Source organism: Colletotrichum scovillei (genome assembly GCF_011075155.1).
Source record: "Colletotrichum scovillei strain TJNH1 chromosome Unknown Contig00006, whole genome shotgun sequence".
NCBI classification, from domain to species: Eukaryota; Fungi; Ascomycota; class Sordariomycetes; order Glomerellales; family Glomerellaceae; genus Colletotrichum; species Colletotrichum scovillei.
In genome coordinates this window covers 577,769-593,103 of record NW_023336264.1, presented here as the reverse complement: position 1 = coordinate 593,103, position 15,335 = coordinate 577,769, and the positions used below count along the sequence as shown (strand labels likewise).

General features: G+C 53.2%; 3 protein-coding genes across 3 annotated transcripts; 1 reads left to right on the top strand and 2 right to left on the bottom strand.

The window, feature by feature from the left end:
• Positions 1-1,773: 1,773 nt before the first annotated feature.
• On the top strand, positions 1,774-3,262 carry HER10_EVM0011298 (O-methyltransferase; the record flags this gene model as incomplete). Its single annotated transcript, XM_035480733.1, has 5 exons — positions 1,774-1,962; positions 2,019-2,154; positions 2,206-2,329; positions 2,406-2,863; positions 2,925-3,262. 5 exons carry the CDS (start codon positions 1,774-1,776, stop codon positions 3,260-3,262), a joined length of 1,245 nt encoding a protein of 414 aa, XP_035333371.1.
• A 537-nt stretch (positions 3,263-3,799) lies between these two features.
• Positions 3,800-7,121, bottom strand: HER10_EVM0005541 (amino acid permease). The gene is made up of 4 exons (XM_035475154.1): positions 6,420-7,121; positions 6,003-6,298; positions 5,492-5,946; positions 3,800-5,438 (listed from the first exon to the last, which is right to left on the bottom strand). Exons 1-4 carry the CDS (start codon positions 6,574-6,576, stop codon positions 4,628-4,630), a joined length of 1,719 nt encoding a protein of 572 aa, XP_035332644.1. The 5' UTR covers positions 6,577-7,121; the 3' UTR covers positions 3,800-4,627.
• Positions 7,122-14,449: 7,328 nt separating this feature from the next.
• On the bottom strand, positions 14,450-15,109 carry HER10_EVM0008374 (uncharacterized protein; the record flags this gene model as incomplete). Its single annotated transcript, XM_035477899.1, has 1 exon — positions 14,450-15,109. One exon carries the CDS (start codon positions 15,107-15,109, stop codon positions 14,450-14,452), a length of 660 nt encoding a protein of 219 aa, XP_035332990.1.
• Between the last annotated feature and the right edge of the window lie 226 nt (positions 15,110-15,335).

Genomic DNA, 15,335 nt, shown 5'->3' with positions numbered 1-15,335 from the left:
AGGTCCCGTGTTCGAGTCGACAAAAAATTCCAGCATGTGCGCCAGAGATGTAGTCCCCATTCGCCACCGGGGGGGTGAACTCTTTTGTCTTCTTAGTCTCTATTCCTCACCGATTTACCAACGCTCACCCTTCTCGGGATGGCCGTTGCTCGTATCTTTTTCCGAATTACGGTTGTTTTCGATGGAGGACACGGTGCCTTCCGCCGCTGCCTTGGGAAATGGCGACCGATGTTAGGCAGGCTCGTATCTCCTCTCAGAATGGTGGCAGTGATCTTCCAGACAGATAGAAAAGCAACAAGAGCCGGAATGCGGAAGATTGCACTGAACGATCCCCATAAACCACAGCATTCACGGGGCGTAGGCGACGACGAGATGAATGAGATGACAGCATATCTAGACTACCAAACGAAGATCCTAGAAAGAACGTTCAAGTAGGTAATCTGCGTGATATATTTCACGGCTTCGATCGGGGCTGGCAAGGGGTCCCACAGCAGCTTCCGACGTACACCATTCCCACGCGGCTGGTAACCGTCGGTTTGACACTTGGGAACTTGAACCTGTTAGCTGCGCGTGTTCTCATCCATTCTGGAGTTCAACCTGCGGAGCGGGCGACTTGAGACTCAGCTAGATGAACTCCAGACGCGTGCGCTGTCGGCGCGAGGAACCATAGATCCCCCGGTCTATAAATCCGTCGAAGGCATGAGACTCCCAGCTAACCAGTAAGCTGAATGACTTGTAGAAGTTAAAAGAAGGAGGGTAGAGAGATTCATCTTGATTGCAGGCTCTCGGCTTATGGGAAGAGATTACTGTACATGTCTATTCATTTCAAACTATCACTACTGTCTTGCGCATAAAACAGGAAGATCAATAGGATTAAAGCCATCATCATGTTGTTCCTCAAACAGGAAAGAAGTCTTGTTGCATGTCAGGAGTATATCTGGTGATTTGATGTTATGTGTAACCCGAATCGACAATGCAACATCTCGTCTTTCTACACATCCTACCATGAGGGTACGAATCCACGTAGAGTGGGAACGGAGCTCAAGGTATTTCGTATAAGGCCGCTCCTCCGCTTATGTTAGTTGTGTTACCCGGCAGCTCCACTGGCCACAACTTGCTTTTAAATTTGTTGATGTGTTTGCCCGAGTCTCCGCTGCTTCTCGTCTCATATATCGGGCCTTGTCAGTGCAAAATGCTGATAATAGGGGATCCTGGGCGCTGGCGTCAATCACGGTGGTTTATGTACGCAGACTAAACCACCTTTTTCTTCTCCAGATCCAATCCAGAGTCTGTCACCATCCAATCTAAGATTCTAGCGAATCAAGTACGACTGAATAACGTCTCCTCATACATTGAGTTTGAAATTAAGCCCAAGCTTCGGGAGTGTTTGACTTTCTTGAGCAAGGTTGGTGTAAAACTCCGTTCCCGCTCCAATTATCCCCGCTCGTCATTTAGGCTTGCGGGGAGTACATGGATATTGGTGATACCATGGCAGATCACGGCACATATATCTTACAAATCAAGTCTCTGTGTTCGGCGGGGACTTAGGACTTGGTGCAACGTCTTCAAGTCTTCTTTTAATAAAGAGCTTGCTGCCCTTGGCAATTTCATTCTCTTTTTTGGAGTATCAAATCCATGACTGGAGCTTCACCGGAAGTCTCTAAGCTTTATGCTACCTGCTTCAAGTCAACGTCTTAGCTATTTCGAGGAAAAGGCCAAAGCGACTAATTTGAAAATTGACGCAAAAACAGGGTATCTTAACAAACAGTCAGCATGTCATCGACGATGAACGAGAATGATGCTGTCGGAGACTTCATACGCTCAGCGGAAGCCCTTTCTACATCGGTCGAAAACCTCAGCGAGGATGACAGATCGCGAGTTCTTCTAAAGCTTTCTGAGCTCACGATGAATGTCGAATCTCCTTGGGAGACGTTTGTGAGACTCTTCTTGAGCGAAGTAAGTGTCACTGATTTCACGGGAATGGCTCAAGATAGCTTGCTGACTTAGACATCTACCAGCCGGCTGTCCTAGCATCTGTCAAGATTCTGCAGGATCTCAACATCTTTAAGAAATGGAAGGGTAATGAAAGCAGACCCATGACTTGCGCTCAGCTAACGGGCCTCGCGGAGGGGTCCTGCGATGCCGCTTTACTTTGTGACTTATCCCGTCTCTGGTATCTTATAGCAGTATCTCATATTCTCCCAGATAGACTCCTCCGCCTACTGGTCTCGAATAACATCGTAGAGATGACTTCAGAGAAGACCTACAAGCCCACGAAATTTTGCGACCAGCTTGCGGACTCGGCCTTTAGCACCACCGCTACATTCTAGTAAGACAAACATCCTCTTCCCCTCCTGTCCCTCCAGCAGCTCTCTCCGACACACACACTTCTGACCTCTAGCAAGCTACGACCACACAGTCCCAATGTTCACCCACATGCCCACCTTCTTCCGCGAAACATCGTACGAAAACCCCCACAGCGCCCGCAAAACAGTCTTTGACTCGGCCCACGGCTGGCAAGGCGGCCTCTTCGCCTATCTCGAAGCCCACCCGGCGGAAGGCGAGGCCTTCAACACACTCCAGCGGACGACGACACTCAACAGGGCCAGTTGGACGTCCATCTTCCCCAGCCACACCCTCTTGGACAGCGGCTCCGGCGACGACGACCCGGACTCGCCGCTGCTGGTGGATATCGGCGGGAGCGTAGGACAGGATCTGCAGGCGTTTTATGAACTGCACCCGGAGACGGCGTCGAGGTTGTATTTGGAAGATTTGCCGTCTGTTCTGGCGGATGAGAAGACAAATGTGTTGAAGGAAATCAACAAGGTGGCGTATGACTTTTATACGCCTCAGCCGATCAAGCGTACGCCGACCCCTGCTCCCATCTCCTTGAAGCTTTGAACAAGGCTCACAAAAAACAATAGACGCCCGCGCATACTACATGCACCACATCCTCCACGACTGGCCCGACAAACAAGCCCGCAGAATCCTCGAGATGCAAAAGGCCGCCCTGAAGCCCGGGGGCAACAGCAGGATCCTGATCCATGACCAAATCATGGACGACGACGTCCGGGTCGTCCATCCGCACGCCGCCGTCTTCGACATCAGCATGATGGCGTTTGGCGCCGCGCAAGAGCGCACGGAGAAGGAGTGGAGGGCGCTGATTGAGTCGGCCGGGCTGAGGGTCGTCAAGATTTGGAGGGTGCCGGGTGCGGTGCAGGGGGTTATTGAGGTTGGGTTGCGGGAGGGGGCGAAGCTTTGAGGGCGATTTGTGTGTTACAGTCTACGAGGTGAATGATTACCTTGAATTGCAAGGTGTCTTTTGAAACCGCTGTGATCGAGAGGGACAACGTGATTGACATCGCAACGAGCAATTCTTTGAAGCTGCCCCGGGTTTAGTATTGAGGAGGAGGGTTAGCAGGCTATTGGGGGGAATCGATTATTAACCTTCGATAACTCTGCCGCCGAGCCAGTCTGACCTGGGCGGCCGAGTTGATGCCTCTAAACGATGAAGAATGTCTGCGCCAGCCTTGAAGGTAGACTGTTGAGCCCAGCTTTGACGTTTAGCTTGGCACCGGAGATCCAACAGGTTACGGCCCCACTACCGGTCCGGAAAAGGTATCCACTCCCCGACCGATTGGAACACAAGGGGCCCGTAAACAAGAGCCGTTGAAAAGCGCATGTAATGGATCGAAAGATGACTCATGTGAATTCCAATCGTCTCACCGTCCATTCAATCGAGGATTGTTGAAATATGCGTTCAGGCATTACGAAAGATTCATACTCCATTCGAGAAGGGGCCAGGCATGCCTGTCCGACATCGCCTGTGGAGAGCATCGTCGTCCTCACTTCTCCGATCCGCATTTGTCTACTAGCAAGCTCTACACGGAATCTATAACTGGAGAATATCACACTAAAGATTGAAATGATGCGTCTACAGAACAGAGCCAGTTTCCATCCCCTCACGCCCGCAATCAACCACTCAACATCCCTCTATCGGACCTTATCCGGAACTTCGGCACGCGACAAATCCAAGCCACCCGTCGATAGCGTCGTCCACCTCGGGCCGTTGTGGAGCCTCCATGCTCCGGGGGGGTTGAGGCCGGCATCAGCCAGCCCACGCTAACCCGCTTCCAAAAACCTTCTTGCAACGACCGATCGAGCGATGATAATCAGATCGTGTTTCCGTGCAAGGAACGGAATGCAGACCATATTATTTGGTGACCGAAGCCTCCACCTCTGGGTGATTTGGTCTGGATGTAGTAAACGCGGGGTAAAATGGCACCATCGCCGATTTCCTGACGAGGACCTAACCCAGAATCGAGGTCCTCCCGGCAGAAGCGTATGAGTACAGTCACACATGATGCTTAATGCTACACACTAAATCATCACAGGCGCGTATATGGCACTATAGTAGATATGGTTCAATAAAACCCTGTATTGAAGCCCATGATAGGGACATCATTGCTGATTACAAGTTCAGAAAATAGATAGGTATCATGATAGTGAGACACGCCTAGAGCCAAAGCTGCTCTTGGGCTAACGTCTCCTATTTACATCTTCCCCAGATGCTTCCTCCCCTTTGGTGCTAGACAATCCAGCAAGTATATAAAAGACAGCGAAGCTTTTAGAAGATGGTGCTTGCCCACCGTCTCCACGTGGGCCAGGCGGCAACCTTCGCGCGGTAGGCGTTGACCTCATCCCAGTCAACCTCACGGCGACCAGTGTCGAGGTCGATCTCGGAAAGCTTCAAGAATCCCTTGCGCTTCCACAGGTATCCGCAAGCCCAGAAGAAGAGAACGACGGGCAGGGCAAGGTAAGCCTTGAAGAAGTCCTCAGCGGTGGCGAAACCGCCACCAGGTGGGCAGATAGCGACGAAAAGCTGGGCGATCAGAGAGATGGCAATCAGGAGCAGGCCGAGCCAAGAGCCAGCAACACCACCGATGGCCTGGAAGGGAAGCTCATCGAGGGTGTGGCCCTGAGCTTTCCATGCAGAGCGGAACCGAATGTGGGCGGCGCAGATGGAGCCCCAGGTGAAAAGGGCTGCAAGACCAGAGAGCGACAAGAGCCAGTCAAAAACGACACCTCCGGAAGACGCCATGCGGACGTAAGCCAGACCACCGAAAGCGAGGTTGAGGACGACGGAAGGCAGGGGGCGGCCTGATCGGTCAATGTAGGTGAAGATCTTGGGAGCGTATCCCTGCTGGGCAAGGGCGGTCAAGGTACGGGAACCACCGTAGACGCAAGAGACACCAATAGAGACAACGGAGACGAGAATGACAACGTTCATGAAGCTGTCGTATCCGTAGAGGTGGGCATCAAGAGGGGCCAGGACGAAGGGGGAGACACCATCGGCGTAGGGGTTGGCGGAGTTCAGGAGACGCTCATCGGTAGAGCTGACGAGAAGGCCGACAAAGGTAAGACCCAAGACGTAGAAACTGATGAGTATGATTAGCCGGAGCTCTAAACGTTTGACTTGAGAAGGACTTACAGGGTAATACGCCAGAACACCTGCTTGATGGCACCAGGAAGGGACTTGGCGGGGTTCGCGGACTCAGCAGCAGCGAGACCGACAAGCTCAGTACCGGAAAAGGCGAAAGCGGCGGTAACGAAGACAGAGCAGAAGCCACGGAAGCCGTTCTGGAACGCACCAGGGTCGCTCCAGAGACGGTCACCCCAGTATTCATCGTACTTTCCACCCTCGGGGCCACCGCCGCAGATCAGAATAAGGGCGACGACCATGAAGATGACGGTGGCAAAGAGCTTGAACGCAGAGGAGACGAACTCTTCCTCGGCGAAGCCCAAGGTTCCGAAAACGTTGACGAAGATGATGAAGAGCCAGAAGATGGTGATCCATACTGCGACACTTATATCTTTATTCCAATATTGTATCGTAAACGAGCAGACTGTTAGTTCGAGTGGTAAGACGATAACCCATTGGAAGACCTGCCACATGTTAGAGCTTTGCGATGCGATGCGCCGTGCGGTGAAAAGTGACTTACATAATTCCAGCCCATAGCGAAACCCCAGGAAGGATCAAGGAAGCGAATAGAGTAGGTGTAGAAACCACCAGAGACAGGGTACAGGACAGCGAGTTCACCGAGAGCGTAGACGACGTTGAAGATCATGACACCGGCGATCAAGAAGCAGATGAGGACAGAGCCCGGGCCACCCTTGGTCAGGGCACTACCGGAACCGACGAAGAAACCAGCACCGATGGAGCCACCGATGGCAATCATTTGCAAGTGGCGAGGCTTCATGGAGCGGTCGAGCTCAGTGTCACCGGTTCCCCAGTCACCTAAGAATGCCGTGTTAGCAATCCATCCTTGAAGAGGTACCCAGGCGAGGCGAGGCGATACTAGGCCGCTGGAGACAGGCCGCAAAGTAGTTTGAACGAGGTTGAAGGGGAATGTACTCACGGCGCTGGAAACTCTTGAGGTTCAGGCCATTGCGGGTCATGAAGTCATCCTCGCGGAAGTTCTCGGGAACATGGCCATCACCGGCGGTGTGGCGAGCGCCCTTTTCGGAGTCGTACGTGGGCGGAACCACGCCGACTTGGGCATCCTCCTTGGACATGATGAAGAGTAAGCTCGATAGCTCTGGACAGAGGCTAGAGACTGATTATTGAAGAAGTAGGGCGCGTTGGCGCTTGTCGTGACCTTTGCCCTTGTCGACGACGGGAGAGTAACAAAGCTGGTGTTACTCTGTAGGGAAATACAAGAGTATGAGGGGTGGAAGGGACAACAAGAAGGGACGAGACAGAGAGGGAGGCGGCGCGGGATGCCGTTTAATAAAGGTTCGAGACAGCACCCGGGATGGGAGACGGAGACGGGGACGGGGGAGCTAAGGCAGAGGGGGAGGAACAAGCCAGGCGCAACGAGGACGACGGGAGCGACGACATGTGCAGGTGCATTGCCCCATGTAAAAGTACCATGTAGGGTATCTGTAAAGGTACCGGGGGAAAGTCGTTGGATGTGTAGAAACGGACCAGACCAAAGACAGGAAGGTGTGTGGGATGGGTAGGACTTCCTGGCGAGATGGGTAGGGGTACGACAGGAAGGCAGATGGTAGGATGGGGAGGGTCACTTTACGGATACACAGAAAGTAAACGTGAGGGAACGCCCCTCGAGACTTCCGTCGAGAGACATCGAGGCAGACAGAGAGGGAGGTGGGCAGCATACGGCTCGGGCGAGAAGCTGGAGCTGGAGCTGGACGAGAAGGGGACCAACCAACTTGGACGCGTTCACCTCACCGGCGCAAATCCAACGGATGGGAAGCTGCAACATGGACTAGGGAGACCAGGGAGACCCCGGCATGAGGGAACGACCCAATACCCCCTCCTCTTCTTCCTTCCGTGACCCTACCTTGCCAACATTGTACATGGTTTCCCGATGGAGGGAGCACATTGTCTCGAGTATTCTACAGAGGTACAAAAGTTGCCAAGAGCACCTTGCCTGTCTTACGTTAGTCCCTTGTTATTTTTCTTCTCCATCTTCTTCGTCTGCTTCGTCGTTTCCGGGATACCTACTCCCCGGGAAATCACCCATGATAGCTGCGCCGCTAGCTTGCAGAAAATGCCAGGAGGTAGGCGGAAGGTGACCTAGACTTTGAGAGGTCTAGATGAGTAGGTAGACGAGTCTCTCCGGTACAATCTTGGCAGGCAATTGGACCGATCAGTCAGCCGTGAGACGGGAGGGAAGGAAGGGTAGGTCAAGGGGAGTGAAGGGGGACGGCCGGCATCTAGCAGTAGTGTACGTAGTGTAGCACAGATAGGAAGAGCCCACGGCAAAGGTTCACACTACGCACACTTCCATCGTACATGAGAATGCGGATGCGGATGGCGGATGTAAGGTATCATGTGGGTGTTCGGAAGCAATGGAAGCTGCGTGGAAGGCGAAGATGGCAAGGCTTGGGAGATGGTGGGATGGACGAGATCGTCGAAGCATCTCACACATACAGCCCAGCGCGACGTCGTCAACTCGCCTCACGTCCAAGAGCTGCATCGGTGTCACTCGACGTGGCAGATTTGGTAGACAGGCACGACAGGCAAACACCGCTTTTGTCGCTTCAGCCTTGAGCCTTACCCTTCGAGACATCAGACTACGGGATGCGGCATTTCAGGTGGCTCCATCAGGCAGGCCGGTGGTCTGCGACAAGAGGTTTGATTCGGAGGTTCGCATGATGCCCACTGGCCGCTGGAAGGGATGCGATGTGTTCGGTCAACTGTGCGGTGCGTGGCTCGATGCCTCTTGAGGGTTACGAGGCGTGGAGGCGTCTCTCTCGGGTCTCTTGGTCTAGAGACGTCGACAGCCGGCGGATATGTCCCATCAGAGGCAACGGAGCGGCTTGGCGGAACCAGTAAGCTTTCTGAGAGCAGAAGGTGGGCTCGGTGGGGAGCGCAGATGCCAGACGGTGCAATTGGGGGGTTTTTGCCAAGTGATTAGAAGAACCGGTCATGGTTTTCGGTGAGTCTTGGGGGAAGGGTTATTGGCTGGTGGATGGTGTCGGCTGGAGATGGGTTGCGATATTTGTATGTTCAGGTTGGGAAACGTACGGATGGATCCATGCGATGGAAATTGATTTGGCAGAAGTGGAAGACAGTGATTTGGTAGCGGCGCGCGGGGGTGGGACGGTGCCGGGCCTTTGCCCTGGACTTGACTGGCCCGGACTCTCAGTCTCACTGCTCCTCTTACACTCTCACTCACTTACTCTCACTTGCTCGGGACGTTTCACTGAGCAGGGGACGCAGTGCGCACACTCATCATCATTACGGATACCCATCGGTGCCATTGCACTCCACAGGCACGCTATCAGTGGAGATCCGTCCCAGGCTGGGAGTGAATGACCCATGAGATTGGGAGTGAGATGGGGCACGGCCGCACAATGAGAGTTTGGACGGGGCGAAGAATGGTCCATGCGATATCCGTCTGATAGATATCCTTTATTATCTGTGAGCCAGCAAGATCCATCGAGGCGGAATGAGAGAAACAAACACTGAGATGAGACTCTTGAGAGTGCCAGATGAGGAGTGAGAATTTGAGATGAGCTACGGAGTAGTTGACCTGGTGTAATAATGTACCGCCGTTTCGACGACGAGTCCTGGACACAAGTGGTGACAGAAGGGATGAACGGTGCTCCACCACACCTTCCTTCCCCAAGAATGGAATGCGCGACCTGCCGCCTGCATGCCGCATGCCTTCCTCACCTTAAACAAGTGCCCGCCTGCCTTCCTGCAGACCTCTACCAAGTCAAGGAACCTACCTACCTTAGGTCCTTAGGTACGCATGTCTTCGTACATGTATCCGTACGTGTCTTTGTGCCTGCCTCCGATTATCAGACTCACAGAGGACAGAACCCTGCTTCTTCTTCTCTTCTCATTTTTTCCTCTGCCCGATTCACTTCCAATTCGGCATCATAGACTCGCCGTTTCTGACCCTCAAAACTCTCAACTTTACGCGAACTCGTCTACTCGAGCCAAGGCCGTGGCTCCCTCCTGGAGCTACCGACCTGCAGCCAAGGTCTTCTGGAACAGGGCTGTGCGGCTTGGTGTCTCTTGGCCGTACCTCACGATCCAAGCCCATCCTGACGAGCTTCCTTTTTGGGAAGGACCAAGAACGGGGGCGTTATTGCTTGATTGATGGATCTCGGAGTCCGACCCTCTCATAGGTACTATTCACTGCTATTCTCTGCTTACCTAGTGCGATTTCCTCCCCCGAGTCTCCAGCTTCTAACAGCTCGTGACAGGCGAGGCATCAAAGACAAAATCCCATCCAATCCTATTGTAACCAATCTCGACATGAATTCTCAGATGCAACGGCTTGGCTGCCAGCCCGACGGGAGCTGCTAGGCTTCCTCGGTTCCCGGCCGCCGGTCTCCAGCTTCTCTCCTGCCTCTTTGCGCTTCTTGGCCCAGCGCCTCGTGACCGGGGCTGCCCAGCATTTGCTGCCATCTATCATGTCGGCGCGTCTCTACAAAGTGCGATTCCCTTGCGGTGTACGAAGAAGGATCCCTATCAGTACCAGACCCTCGATCATCCGCTGGGAGCTGACGGGAATCGTCACACCTCATCGCTGATTGACTTTCGGCGCGTCCTCTGGCCTCGCAGGGGCGGGCGCCGCGGGACAGGGAGGCCGCCGCTAACTATGCGAAGGAATCCTTCTAGAATGCCGCCAGGCCGCCCAACCACACCATCGAACCTTTGCATCCTCAAGTTCCGTCTTGTGATGCGATACGCCTATTCGCAAAGCGAGGGATCCGTACAGCCAACCGTAATATTTTGAGGGGGAGCCACTCAGGAAACGAAACGGACCACCCATCTCCCATCGCGTCACACACAAGACGCCCAATCTCCGGCCGCTGCCCCGTCACCCTGCTCCAACTGCCACTTGGGGGCGCTTTTGATACCCTTCAAAGTGTGGATTGATTGCGCAAAACTCTGGCGATTCGACCCCTGGCCTACCTATCTGGGGCGACCGACACGACTCGATTGTGCCGCGCTGTGTACCCCAACCCACCGCCAAATTGGTCGAGCTACGCTATTTGGTGCTTGCCATTTGATGGAAGGGCCTACAATTCTACGTCTACCCACGCAATGCTTCCTCCTCACGCGTCCGCATCCCTGGGGGTTGCACCACCATGTGCTGCAATTGGTCTACGACAAACGCAACATTCCCCCCTCTGGCGGGAAATATGGGGAATAAAGTCTCGGCAAAGATAACAGTCCTTCATGGGAGATCCTACATGGTACATGATGTGCGTGTGTCATACGCATCTGCTAACAAAACAGAGACAGTGAAAGCACCGAACCTGGCGCTCCCCGCCCACCATCACCATCCCTTGTCACGATATCTACCATCGATACCAGAGTCGGCTCTGCCGTCATTCGCTCTGTCACTCGGGTTTGGTCTTGTTAGCCTCGTTGGTCGAAGGTTCGCAAAGCGCCCACTTCGTTGCCACGATTCAGGACATCTGAACTTGAAAAGTCTCAATTCGGTCGAAACGGCCCATCTTTTCTCTCCCGTCGTGTCATCCGAGCACGCCAACCCACTCGCGACTGCACCTAATGTCATTTGGCGTTCCGTGGCTTCGGATATCTGTCTCAATATGTCACTAAAGGTTGACCCAAACGACAATTGTCTTGGCTGGCACTTGTGCCCTCTTGAGGCCTTATCTGGCATACGTTACCCGTGAGGCGCCCGGGGCGCATCCGGGGAGGGTGGCAACGCTTATCAGCACCATTCCTCCCCCGTGGCAACAACACTACGGCGGTTTGTTTGGACAATCAATGGTAATCACGGTTAGGAACGGGCTATCTATCGGCCATATTCTTTGTATGAGGCGTTTTCGATTGACGCGAGCCAAGACCTACTAATATGCGCCAGATGCCAGACACCTGAGCTGGTTGAAGTCTCGTCCGTTGCGCATACGAACTTTTGAGTTCTCTCTGACCATCACGACCGCTGACGCCAAGAGTCTCAATCTACCCGGGCTAGGGACGCTTTGGGAAGGCACGTTCTCTTGTCGCCCAACTTAAAATCACACAGCCATCACCCAAACACAATTACGGTTCGCCAAAAGTTCTGAAAAATCTGCAAAAGTATGGTTTTTCGGGGCGTATCTGAGATGAACACTTTGAGATGCTGCGGATCCTGCTCGATACCGCAGACTTCCAAGACATGTCGTTGGAGACCCCCCAAAACCCAAGAGTTTGGCATCTCATGGCATTTCATGGCATCTCAGGGCCCAAAGCTTGACCCAGAGCAAAGGCTTTCGATCGTCTTGGTGTGCAGCCTCGATTGGATGCGCCGAGCAAGGCCATGGAGTCACGGCACCTTGGCCATACCATATTGACGGGTACTTTGCCCAGTCGCCCAGTCAGCTTGCGATTGGCGATCCAAGCGAGCTTTCACTTGGCTCCCAACTAATTACCCAAGGCGGCGGCAGAGGACCTTCTGTAGCCTGTCACTGCTTTTCGAATTCGAGTTCGCCCAGAGACTGAGATGCGGGGGAGTTGTTGTGACTAATAGCGTGTCCAGGAACACACCACCGCGCAAGGAGAGAAAAAGCACGCCACGATTGTCAAACGTCCTTTTGGCTCCGGGGAAGTGGAATCGCACACGAGATAAAAACTGAATCGCCGGTCCGCATACCAATTAACCTCAGTTTCTCTTACGTACTTGACACTTACTCCCCAGATTTTCCCCTCGCCATCCACAAAACACAACTCTCTTCAGACGGCAGCGGGTCGCTGGGTGGTCTGCGCAGTAAAAACGTGTTCCAGTGTCCACTGTGGCAAGGAAGCAGCTTGGCGATGGATCACTGGAGCTCTGCGACTGCGCCTGTTCGGTGGAACCTCTTGAGCTTACTGCGACGTTGTCTCACGGAGCTTACGGGATGCATACCAGAGCTTTGGCTTCACGCCTCACCCTGCAGTTTCGGAAGAGGCAGCACTGTGCGCAAACGTCCTCTTGAGTCCCGTCTTGATCCAACCAACATGCCTCGGCCGACCTTCAGACCAGGCTACCTATAAATACGGCACGAGTCGAGTGTCACCGAACCCGTGTCTTATGCTTGATCCACTTCCTCCGAGGGCCAAGCACGCCACATGCGTCTGTGTCTTTCATTTGATCCCATCCACGAACAAACCTGAGGCCCCTAGATTTGGGGTTTATTTGAACCAGTTGTTATTGGGCAGACTGCACCACAATCGTGCATTGAACCGAGGGCAGCCATTTGAACCATTGAGGCGCCAGCCGTTGGACCTTCCGCTTGTGTGACTTGGCGGCAGTGGCTGGCCACCCCTTGAGCTTAATTGGGGTATTGAACGGGTAGTTCGGCTGCGGGCTGAATCTGGTTTGCGGCTCCTTTGATGGATACGACTGTACCAACGAAGAAGTTTCTAGAGATAAGGCTGTATCGAGAAGGCGAGCTGGATATTCGTAGGAAGGTATTTTGATCATGGCGCAGTCGCCAAAGAATGAATGGTGATATTCAGTATTACCTAAACGCCAAGAACGATGTATACAGCGTTCTCGCTATTGAGGAACAATTCTAAGATGAACGGATGTTTTAACGCGTGTGTTTTTCCTGAAATGTGATCAGGTGTGCGATAAACAGTCTTTCAGCATTCCCAAACTGTTTCTCCTCCATGTACCTTGAACCTAGCGCTCCTCCGAGGACCGTATTATCAAGCAAATATTCAACGTCGGAATATGAACGTCCTATACAGAACACGAGGAAGCCTGACGGCTGGACTGGGTTCGTCATGGAACTTGACCGGACTGTCTGACACTACGTAGTGCCGTTAACAGATATCGACCTTTAGGATGCCGTGTCGAGCTGTAGCGCAGCCGGGATTGATGGGACCCCCGTAGCTCTGAACACGAGCAAGATGTATCTGTGCTGCGTTTACGAGTCCAGGATACAAGCTGGTTTTTCTATCATTTTCGGCTTTATCAAAGTGGAGATTGATTGAAATGATCCACGAAGGATAGGTGATGAGGTCCAAGTCTTGGAGAATCAACCATCGTCACTTGATTTTCACGTAGCTGGACTTCCATGGTCGGGGAGTGTTCGCAGCTCGGGCTCCTACCTAAGTTTCCCAATGTCCCTGCTGCAGAATCCTGAGGGCTCGTCACTTTGGCATTGGGAAGGTGTGTTGAGAAGGCAGGATTGCCACGAATCAATGGGACATCAACCGCATGGCAGGAGTGCGCGTTCGTGTAAGTCGGGAAATCGCAGTCCATCCATGCTCCTGCCCCGGTCTTGACAGAACCTCTTATTCAAGCGGGCCGGTGCTTGCCCGGTATGACTTTGATGGCCGGAGGTAGGTGCTTGAGGCACTTTCCTTAGGAAAGAGGTGGGATATGGGAAGGTGGCACATAGGGAAGGAGCAGGAGAGAGAAGATGGGGAGGCTCTGGGGTCTGTTTGATAGGAAGGTGTCTTGTTCACACGCTTCAGGATATTCCATTTTCAGTTTTTGATGATTCATGTCTAGCGGTGATAAATGCACAATCCAGGTGAGTGTTTTTCTATGCTCTCGTCCTGGGGAAGGAGGCTTCCTGAGAACATTACCAGACCGCCTGCGACGCTCCATAGCCGATGAATCATCTCCGGATCGTGACAACAAGTATCTGGGCCGTATGGTCGAGGGGTTAATCGGGCTGCAGAGGCCCCGACTAGGCAGTGAAGTCTCCTGTCTATTTCGGGATCCAAGTTCGATTCCTCGATCGGTCGTCCCATTGTTGTTTTTGCAATTTTTCCTTTTTGATCCACCCTCCCCCCCCCCCCCCCTTCCCCCCTCCAGTTCGAGATGTCCGCCCCTTCCACCGCGCGCCAACTGTCTCGCGAAGGATACAACAGATTCATAGTGACCTCCTGCGTCACTCCCTTTCCCTGTGATCCTCGAGTATAGAGGAAGGATGTTCTCATACCACGTCTAGTCCCTTCCTATGAGCTCTTAATAGCTGAATCGGGCTTGTCGTTCGCGTCGGGTCGTCTCTTTGGCCATGGCCACCATCCTTCCAGCGGCATATCGTCGTAGATTGAATTGTAATTTCTGCTGGGAGCCAGACGCTCAAAGTTATAGATGAAGTGGCTGGGCTGGAAGCTGCTCCACGCGATGGCGGTGTATGCTTGCTCAGGCCGAAGTTTGGCCATGTCAAACTGCGAGAGGACCTGGATATCCCGAGCGCAGACAATCATCTTGGCGGACCAGTTCTGATCCGGGCTGAGGTCGGAGAGGTAGTAGTTGCGTGTGCAGGTCCAGCCAGCTTGTTTCATGACAAGTTCCTTGGCTTCGTGCTCGAAGAAGCCGGCTTCTCGTTGAATATTGGCAACTGTCCAGTGGAGACCTTCTCTCATGAGGCGCGGGAGATCTTTGGCTCTTACTCGGAATCTGGCTTCCCAGTTGATTCCTCTTCTGCTGACATTGGCACCTGCTCCAATGGGAACAGGGGTATAGATGATGCTAAGATTCTGGGGCACGCATTCCCACTCTTTCGAGTCGAAGTTCTGGACTTGTCGCTTTTGCTCCTGCTGAACCGTGTCGTAAGAAGGAGGCTGCTCGGCAACATGACTGGCGTCTGCTGGAGTGCAAGGGTGAGACATGTTCGCTTGGTCTTTCTTCTGATCTTGGCTTCCAGGTTGTACTTTCAGATTGTGCTTTGAGGTCGGGGTCGATGCAGGGACAAGCTGGGTTGCTGCTGCAACTATGATGTATTGCTGGGTGGTGTATTGGCAAGAGTGAAGAACGAGATGGGTGTAAGTCAATGTCTGAAGGGTCCGGTCACTTCCATTTTATAAGTTACCAGAAGGACAGAGCAGGCCCAACGGA

Coding starts and splice junctions, on each gene's coding strand:
- HER10_EVM0005541 (XM_035475154.1), bottom strand. CDS start 6,576: ATGTCCAAGGAGGATGCCCAAGTCGGCGTGGTTCCGCCCACGTACGAC. Junction 5,947..6,002: donor TCGCTATGGGCTGGAATTAT/GTAAGTCACTTT, acceptor AACATGTGGCAG/GTCTTCCAATGGGTTATCGT. Junction 5,439..5,491: donor GTGTTCTGGCGTATTACCCT/GTAAGTCCTTCT, acceptor CATACTCATCAG/TTTCTACGTCTTGGGTCTTA.